This window comes from Chlamydomonas reinhardtii (genome assembly GCF_000002595.2).
Source record: "Chlamydomonas reinhardtii strain CC-503 cw92 mt+ unplaced genomic scaffold scaffold_31, whole genome shotgun sequence".
In the NCBI taxonomy this organism is placed as follows: domain Eukaryota; kingdom Viridiplantae; phylum Chlorophyta; class Chlorophyceae; order Chlamydomonadales; family Chlamydomonadaceae; genus Chlamydomonas; species Chlamydomonas reinhardtii.
In genome coordinates, this window is record NW_025061544.1 from 8358 (window position 1) to 18495 (window position 10138).

Sequence of the window (10138 nt, forward strand, 5' to 3'; positions counted from 1 at the left end):
GGCTAGCGATACATTTAACAACTTGTTAGTATTAAATCTGTAGTGTATAGTATGAGTCTTATAAGAGAGTCATACTATTAAGTTGAGAAGCTGAATGTCGGGTCTCCCCATGCAGCAGCGCTGCCCCATTGCGCATGCCAGCTCGCCTCCCTTCTGGTAAAGCCATTGCTAGGACGCTTAATCCAATGTATGCGGCTGCGTCGGATGCGGGCATGGGATGCATGTGCCTGCCGCGCAGATGGGGCCACACAAGCAGGCCACGCCCAGAAACACACTTCCCCACAGCATACGCACACAGGACACGCCCCGCTGGGCTGCCAGCTTGAAGACACGCACAGTTGGCCATCGTGCTGTGTTAGGCCAAGCGATGGGCGCTGGTTGCGTCGGATGCGGGCATGGATGGGATGCATGTGCCTGCCGCTCAGGTGGGGCCACACAAGCAGGCCACGCCCGGAAACACAGTTTCCCACAGCGCACACACACAGAACACGCCCCGCTGGGCTGCCAGCTTGAAGACACGCACAGTTGGCCATTGCGCTGTGTTGAGTCAAGCATTGGGCGCTGGTTATGTCCGATGCGGGCATGGGATGCATGTGCCTGCCGCTCAGGTGGGGCCACACAAGCAGGCCACGCCCGGAAACACACTTCCCCACAGCATACGCACACAGGACACGCCCCGCTGGGCTGCCAGCTTGAAGACACGCACAGTTGGCCATCGTGCTGTGTTAGGCCAAGCGATGGGCGCTGGTTGCGTCGGATGCGGGCATGGATGGGATGCATGTGCCTGCCGCTCAGGTGGGGCCACACAAGCAGGCCACGCCCGGAAACACAGTTTCCCGCAGCGCACACACACAGAACACGCCCCGCTGGGCTGCCAGCTTGAAGACACGCACAGTTGGCCGTTGCGCTGTGTTGAGTCAAGCATTGGGCGCTGGTTATGTCCGATGCGGGCATGGGATGCATGTGCCTGCCGCGCAGATGGGGCCACACAAGCAGGCCACGCCCGGAAACACAGTTTCCCACAGCATACGCACACAGGACACGCCCCGCTGGGCTGCCAGCTTGAAGACACGCACAGTTGGCCATCGTGCTGTGTTAGGCCAAGCGATGGGCGCTGGTTGCGTCGGATGCGGGCATGGATGGGATGCATGTGCCTGCCGCTCAGGTGGGGCCACACAAGCAGGCCACGCCCGGAAACACAGTTTCCCACAGCGCACACACACAGAACACGCCCCGCTGGGCTGCCAGCTTGAAGACACGCACAGTTGGCCATCGTGCTGTGTTAGGCCAAGCGATGGGCGCTGGTTGCGTCGGATGCGGGCATGGATGGGATGCATGTGCCTGCCGCTCAGGTGGGGCCACACAAGCAGGCCACGCCCGGAAACACAGTTTCCCGCAGCGCACACACACAGAACACGCCCCGCTGGGCTGCCAGCTTGAAGACACGCACAGTTGGCCATTGCGCTGTGTTGAGTCAAGCATTGGGCGCTGGTTATGTCCGATGCGGGCATGGGATGCATGTGCCTGCCGCTCAGGTGGGGCCACACAAGCAGGCCACGCCCGGAAACACAGTTTCCCACAGCGCACACACACAGAACACGCCCCGCTGGGCTGCCAGCTTGAAGACACGCACAGTTGGCCATCGTGCTGTGTTAGGCCAAGCATTGGGCGCTGGTTATGTCGGATGCGGGCATGGATGGGATGCATGTGCCTGCCGCTCAGGTGGGGCCACACAAGCAGGCCACGCCCGGAAACACAGTTTCCCACAGCGCACACACACACAGAACACACCCTGTTGGGCTGCCCGCGTGGAGACACACGCAGTTGGGCATTGCGCTGTGTTGAGTCAAGCATTGGGCGCTGGTTATGTCCGATGCGGGCATGGGATGCATGTGCCTGCCGCTCAGGTGGGGCCACACAAGCAGGCCACGCCCAGAAACACACTTCCCCACAGCATACGCACACAGAACACGCCCCGCTGGGCTGCCAGCTTGAAGACACGCACAGTTGGCCATCGTGCTGTGTTAGGCCAAGCGATGGGCGCTGGTTGCGTCGGATGCGGGCATGGATGGGATGCATGTGCCTGCCGCTCAGGTGGGGCCACACAAGCAGGCCACGCCCGGAAACACAGTTTCCCACAGCGCACACACACAGAACACGCCCCGCTGGGCTGCCAGCTTGAAGACACGCACAGTTGGGCATTGCGAAGCGTTGAGCCAAGCATTGGGCACTTGTTATGTCCGATGCGGGCATGGGATGCATGTGCCTGCCGCTCAGGTGGGGCCACACAAGCAGGCCACGCCCAGAAACACTCTTCCCCACAGCATACGCACACAGAACACACCCCGTTGGGCTGCCCGCGTGGAGACACACGCAGTTGGGCATTGTGCTGTGTTGGGCCAAGTGACAAACAACAAGCACCCCGCCCACGCCCACAGCATTGCCCTTGCTCACACCCTTGCACTTGCCCCTGCCCCTGTACACGCAAACGCGCACGCATGCACGCAAGCACGCACGCACACACGCACACAGGTGCACACCCACGCGCACGCACACGCACACACGCCCGCACAAGCGTGCACACACACCCACAAATGCACAAGCTCATGCTCATGTACGCACATACGCGTGCGCGTCAATACACACGCACCTCGTGTACACACGAGCACACGCATACACAAGCCCACATATGCACACACACACACATACTGTCCTACGCGTAATGTTTTCCTTGTGCTCTTTAACACACACACACACACACATGCGCACACACACACACACACACACACACACACACACACACACACACACACACACACACACACACACACGCCTTTGGCAGAAGGTACGCTGGGAATGGTGACACTTTGAGACGCTGTGGCGGTTGGCCATTGACGCAGTGCCGCTGCCGGGAAACTCGCATACGCCGTTGGCTCGCCGTGAGCCATGCGGCTGTGGGCAGCACGGCCATGGGGGCGCCGCGGCGGAGGCACACGCCGCCGCCGCGCCCACGCCACGGCAGCACCACTTCTGGGATTGCGCGGTGGCGAAGGCCGTTGTGGCGCAGATTAACGCACACAACCCCGGTCCGGCTCCCATCAGCCAAGCCCAGCTGTGGCTGGTCCAGGCGCCGCCGGGTTTTCAGCAGTGTGTTTGGGACATGGTGGTGATGGACACGCCTGCGAGTGGATTGCCTCTTTAATGTCTACTATCAATAGCTACTCGGCATTAGGTGAGGTGTGAGCATCAGGGGATAAAGAATTCGAGGTGTACGCGACGAACGGAAAACCCACCGGGGTCGATGGGTTTTTTTCGTTTCGCACACAAGCCGTATTCCTCAATTCTTATTGTCTGTACCACTTTATAGAGCCAAACTGTATTCGTTTGTCATCAACAATGCATCCAACACCAGCCGCAGACTGTGCGAGGAGGGATTGATTTCGAACTTAGCTGGCAGACCTCACTAGAATGACTGTCTTCTCCAAGTTCGGTTGCCTTGGTAACCCCACTCAAATGCTACATGAGCTTGGTCGGGCAGTGGAGCGTGCGCGGCATTGGAAGTCCACTTTCAAGCGGCAATTCTTCCTCGCGGCAGTTTCGCTGGGGAAGTGTGAGCCCGGCAGCCAGCTGGTGGTCTACAAGGATGGCGTGGAGTACATCGGCACCCTGCCCGCAACAGCAAAGCCGTTCCTGCTCTTCGGCACGACGTTTGTCCCCAGCAGGCCGCGGGGGGCGCCGGCGCCCGAGGTGGGCAGCAGAGGACACTGTGACCAGTCCAGCTGCAGACACTTAGGCACCCCCTTAAATGTACTGCTGTTTACGCAGAACCCCCCCGTGCCAGTGACCTTGATGGAGCTCACGGGGTCCAAGTCAAAGCCCGAGCGGGCATGCGACTACGTGCGGGAGGGCGGCGCCCTGCTGGTGCAGGAAATCATGGCGGGGCAAGAGGGGTGGCTGCAGGCAGACCTGAGCGGCAAGGCAAGAATGCTGCTGGAGATTGCCGCACTGGAGGGCGCTCCCACACCGGGCACCCTCGCAGCAAACAACCCCACTTACAACTACGCGGTCCGCGCTTTTGAGGATGCCGCACAGGTGCGAAAGGCTTCCCGGTGATTACAGGTGCTGCCCAACTACGGCCATGTTGTACTGCTCCTGACCCACGTCCTCCGATAGATTATGATGGCCACTCACACACTTAACCATGCAGGAGCTGACCAACAAGGCCGTGGCGCAGCAGCTGGCAGAGGAGCGGGCACAGGCACAGCAGCTGGCAGAGGCGCAGGCGCAGGTGCAGCAGCTGGCAGAGGCGCGGGCGCAGGCGCAGCAGCTGGCAGAGGTGCAGGCGCAGGTGCAGCAGCTGGCAGAGGCGCAGGCGCAGGCGCCGGTGGTACAGGGGTGGTCACCCGAAGACCAACAGCCTGGCGGCTCGGCTGGGCCCGCGGAGTACGTGCCGGCTACAGAGCTCACTGAGGCGGGCAGTGATGCCGGCACCGACACGACACAGGACACAAAGCAGCTCGGCGCCGCCAGTACCCGCACCAGCGAGCCGCCTGCACGTCGCGTACCTGCTTCTTTGACCCAGCAGCGTATGGCTGGGGAGGTCAGCAACAGTGGCGCAAGTGGTGACACATGTGGGCGCACGGTAGCAGTCAGCGGCATAGATGGCAGCTCGAGTGGGCACGCAGGGGCCAGCAGCGGCGCAGCCAGTGGTTCGCTGCCGGTGAGTGGTCATATGATGTGTGGGTGCACGGGGCGAGGATCCGGTAGCATGCATGCACTAACTGCACGATCCGCTCTCATGCATACAGGCACCACCGGCCAGGGCAGCGCAGAGGAGCAGTGCGCGGTTGGCCGCACCGCGTGGTCAACACAATGTAACTGGACCGGTGAGAGGGCATGCATCCCCTGACAGCTAGAACGGCGGGCGGGGCAGGGCGGGGCGGGGCGGGGCGAGGCGGGGCGGGGCGGGGCCGGGTGGCGGGGCGGCCACATTGGGAAGGTGAATATGCTTGTCAATTAGGTTGTGTGGGAAATAGAACAGGTTCATCAGTGTGGCGGCAAGACAAACCAAGTTGACACGCGCTGTCACTCGTCTGGGTTCTGTTGTTGCACCCTAGCATTCTTACGGCTTCGTCGTCAGGGTAAAAGCTTGTCCCCTTGACATATGAACAGTTTGTGTGGCGAGGTTGTCATGACCAGGGACTGGAGCGAGATCGGAGATGGGCCAGGGCGGGCCCCCTGACACCTCAGCACTGTTTAGTCCAGAAGTTCCCGGTTCTAATTAAGCCTACTTTTTGGTGGTAGTTGCGACATCATTATCTGACACCGTGCGGAAGTGAAGGTGGGGGTGGGTGGGGGCAGCAGTTGTTTGTTTGCTGCAATCACACGTCCATGGACGCAACTCTAAACTGCTGGTTCTACGGACTGAAACTGTGTGAGAATCAAGAAGCCACTAGCAAAGCTTAAAGTTACAGGAATTACTATGTTGGCGGGCGGCCCTCCTTTGGGCCGGCCATCCGAATCAATCGGCCTGTCCGAAATGGGCCGCCCAGGCCTCTGGGCTGGGCGCCCAGACTGCCCCTCCCATCCGAACCTCCCGGTCCGAACTTTTCGGACCGGCTTCGGACCAGCTTCGGACCAGGTTCGGACGTCAAACCCCGGTTTCGGACGCCTTGGTTTTCCCCGAGTGTATCAACTCCTGGTTGCTGGGCTTGGAGATGATAGTCATTCCCAATTGCAGAGGAAAAGATTCTCTGATGTTGGGGATTAAGTTTTCCAGGAGCTTAACGTCATCAGTCATGAGGTTGTCAGGAACATGCAACAACACTTCATGGCCATCGACGCGCTCCAGGTTTGGTGCCAAATGCTCAACAGCAAGTAGGGCCAGAAGATACAAGTCTCGGGTGGAAAAGTGGATTTGCTGGGCACAGGCCTGGTGTTGAAGAGCCTTACTTGCATATTTCTCTAGCTTTTTGCTCGATCAAGTTCATGTCATATTTGCCTTTCATCAAAGATAATAGCAGCAATTTGTTGAGACCCTCTCCAAAGCATAAGTAATGGAGGCCAGGGGCGGCTCGTGCGCGGTCCATAGCCCAGCCACAGCTAGTGGCCAGGTCAAACAATGGTGAATCTTGCACGTAAGCATGGCCCTGCGTCCATTCCATGCAAAATTTTTCATTCAAAGCATTAACGGTGGCTCGGTGGCTCACGTGGCTTACATACTTACCCGGCCCACAAATAGAAAGTTGATGTTGAGTGCATCGCCGGGGACACATAACACAGGTGCAGCTCCACTAGCTCCACTATCAGCCTACAAGCAGACATTGGACATGTTTGGTCAGTCAGTAGTGATCGCGTAGATAAAGTGCTCCCTAGGGGTTGGACCTCACAGACCTTACCTCGCCCTCGGCTCCACTGAGCCAGGAAGCTAGCCATGGGCTCCATCTCCAAACCCCTGATTCGCTCGGCATTCTTTGGCATAGCAAGTACAGAAAGCCATGCCCTGGGAGGCACGGGCTCTCCTGCCCCTGTCCCGAGAGCCCCTGTCCCTTGGGGACCGAGCCTTCCTTCAGCCAACATTTTGCCTATAGTGCTGGGGCAGGTTTGTCCAGTGGCAGAACACTGGGCACCAGGACCTCCAGATGCCCCTGTCGACCCAAGAGGGGCAAGTATGAGCTGAGAGGCTTCCTCCACCGCGAGTAAGCATGTAACGACTGCACATTCCAGGGCCTGCTGCTGGGACACATGGCCTGTGAAGTTCGTCAACACCTGCAGTACCTCCCTTGCTGCCGATTGGCCCACATAGTGCAGGGCGGTGTTGATATCCTGGCCCATTCCTTGCACATTGCGAATAGCATCATTCATAGAGATTGGAAGAGTCGAGGAGGAAGTTGTGGCATGCCAGGCTGCAGCTAGAGCTGTCTCCGCAGCCGTGGCGGCCTGGAACAGCTGAGGCAACTGCGTAGGCTGCGCAAGGTTCTGCGGGAGTGCACAGGAGATTGTTGTTCCCAACAGCCGTGATATTGGACCATCATATTGAATGGACCATCACATTTCAATAACTTACGCGCATTGAGTTGAACAGAGCTGGTGATGGTAAAAGACCCAGTATACCGTCATTCTCCGAACCTGCCAAAACTCCCGGAGCCAACATAGCCCTGACAGCAGCCTCTGCTAATGTGTCATGTATGCCGTTGAGAATATGGCTGGCTGCAGCCGTTTCTGGATCAGTAGAGCTAGACAAGCCCCCATGTGAGGAAGACACCCATTTCTCAGCCACATACAAAGAAAGCCCAAAAGCCTCAAGCAACCTTGACCTTAGCTTGCAATGTGCCTCTTCCCAGGCGGCTACAGCACTCTGCGGGTGTGGGTATTGTCGGGACAAAAAGGGCAAGGTGGGCTTACACTCTATACACTTTTGTCCGGCAGCGTGTAGTGTCCACTAGCAACAATCTCCCGTGTACATGCGCGCTGCGGGGGGAGTGCGGGGAGACTGCGGGGAGACTGCGAGGAGGCACGGGGGAGCACAGGGCGCTGAGTCGGACGACAATGACACACCCATTGAGGAGCTTGCGCGAGTGCTATGCGCGTGATTGGCAGCGGGCGCTGTGCTGGCAGTTGCTGGCTAAGGCATCTTTAGTGGTCGCATGGCGGTGCTAGTGGGCTTGGTTTGCAATGAGAGCGCGCTTGCTTTGCTGTAGGCAAGTGTGTGGCTGGACCCAGGCGCACAATGGCTGGCGGTGGATAAATATTTAGCAGCCCTCCCAAACTTTAATAAAACGAAACCTTTTTGGCAGTACGGTATGTTTCTACCCCCTCTACCCCCCAGAACAGCAGCGCCGTCCCTGACGTCTCCGAGGCCAGGGCATGAGACGGCACTGGCACTGGAAAGCAACAGTACAGTACACCCCCCGCTCCTGCGCCCCGCCCCCTGCGCCCCGCCCCCACCCCCGCCCCCGCCCCCGCCCCCCGCCCCCAGCCCGAGCCCGAGCCCCCGCCCCCAGCCCGAGCCCGAGCCCGAGCCCGAGCCCGAGCCCGAGCCCGAGCCCGAGCCCGAGCCCGAGCCCGAGCCCGAGCCCGAGCCCGAGCCCGAGCCCGAGCCAGCCCAGCCCAGCCCAGCCCAGCCCAGCCCAGCCCAGGCCAGCCTAGCCCAACCCCCCGCCCCGCCCCGCCCCCACCCCCGCCGGCTCTGCCCCGCTACTGCCCCGCCCCCGGTCTCCCAAACCCCAGTAGTCGCAGCTACAGTAGTCCCAATCCCAGCAGTCCCAGCAGTCCCAGCAGTCCCAGCAGTCCCATACGTTCCAGTAGTAACGCCTGGTAATTGCTCATCTGCATAAGCCGTGATAACGGACTGTACGTGACTGAGTTTAAGAGGCAACGGCTGAACATGTGCGAGCGGACTCGTCTAGCGAGCGATGCTAACAGATTTTTTCAAGCATAAAGATATCCTGACTTACAGAGGGAGGGGCCGACAAGGACGCTGGCAGCCTCCCGAAGACCTCGGCCTCTGTGAGCGAAAAAGGAAGAACAAGCGTGAAGCCTGCATCCTGCAAATTCAGCTACTAGAGCAGGCGACTAGTCGCTGAAGGCGCTAGAGAACAATCACTAGACGCACCCGTCCGCATTGTCGCAAACTCGACTGTCTCATTCCACCCTCTATGTGCAGTGCCATCTCCAGCTGACAGCGGCCCTCTTTGGCTTGGGGGCAACCGGCTCGGAAAAGAACCCATTCTGGCGGACTTCTAAGGAAGACTTCAATTGTAGGCCAATGTATCTGTTTGAGTAGTTTATGGGATAGTTGTTCTGGTTGTTGTGTGCTTGGGGCTCTATTCTCGCTGGCCTGGACAGTCGGGCACTCTGTGGCCCAGGGCGGGCGGATTGTGCTCACCCACTCCAAAATCGCCGAAACTGTGGACTTGGGGTCGGTAACATGAACTTGTGGACTTGGCTATAATCCCAGCAGTAAACTGACATACCGTGTCTACGCTGCCGTAGACTCAAAACCCAATGTGACGCAAAACACTGCACCGTGCGACATCATCGTAACGGCGGCTGCAGCTGGTTGCAACTATGTGAGCCCAAATGCGGCAACCTCCCAGCACAAAACTCCAATGAACACCGAGCCACGCGTAGTGTTACAAGCCAGCTGGCTGAAACACAGCCAAAGCACAAGTAGACAGCCAAATGCACACGCATGCACATGAAGCTTGACCGCCCCCCACCCACTACACCCACCCAGGTCTCCATGTCCACGTGAGGTGCTCAGACAAGGCTGAGGTGCTCACATACGTCTGAGATGCTCACATAGGTCTAAGGTACTCTCATAGCACCTCCCACAGCCATCTCCCACATCATGTCCAACTGCGCTTGCCCCCCATGGACCCTCTACAAAGCTCCGGCCACCAGTACACAGCTCACACACACAGAATGATACATAAGTCACATGTTCCGCTGCCAGGTTCAGTGCCAGGTTTAGTGCCAGGTTTATGTGCGGGGTTCTGTGCTGAGCCTCTCTGCCTCTCACATGCTGTCATGCAAATCACTCATGCAAATCACAAACAGCTATCCGCACTCAGATGCCAAGTGATAGCCCATCTTGCCTAAGTCCCCCTTCATACCCCTGGGCCCTTACGGGCGTTGACGTTTGGCGTGGGGTGCCAATGCCAAACCTAATGGCACCGCCCCCTCGAGTTTCCGTCTGCCCCGCCACTCTAGCCCGTGCGTTGTCCTACCATCCTCCTCCCCTTTTGATGGGCCGGGTGTTGGTCCCGGCGCCTCGTCCTCCACCTCAACGGCTGACCATTGGGTTGACCGTTGTTCCTCCGGGGCGGCCCGGCCACGCTTAGTTGGCGCAGCGGGTGGCTCCTGGGCCCATGTGGTTGGCTGCAGTAACATCCCGTCATCAGCAGTACTGATCGCCGTCGACGGGCAGGTGGTCCTTTCGTCCATAGCTGAGGCTGGGAGCCTGCCATCCTGAACAGCGGACCCAGGTGGACACGACAACCTGCCCTCCTCCATCAGAGGCCCAGCCCAACCCTTTCCCCAATAGCAGCCATTGACTGGTTTATTGGCGACCGTGGCGAGTGGCCGGCTTAAGACATCCGCCTCTATCTCTGATATCACGTCGTCAAGTTCACTG

At 59.2% G+C, this 10138-nt stretch overlaps 1 protein-coding gene across 1 annotated transcript; it reads left to right on the top strand.

Moving 5' to 3' along the window:
* The first annotated feature begins 3368 nt into the window (after positions 1 to 3368).
* CHLRE_31g758447v5 (uncharacterized protein) lies at positions 3369 to 5290 on the top strand. The gene is made up of 4 exons (XM_043073009.1): positions 3369 to 3747; positions 3826 to 4092; positions 4208 to 4631; positions 4809 to 5290. Exons 1-4 carry the CDS (start codon positions 3514 to 3516, stop codon positions 4907 to 4909), a joined length of 1026 nt encoding a protein of 341 aa, XP_042914065.1. The 5' UTR covers positions 3369 to 3513; the 3' UTR covers positions 4910 to 5290.
* The last annotated feature ends 4848 nt before the right edge of the window (positions 5291 to 10138 follow it).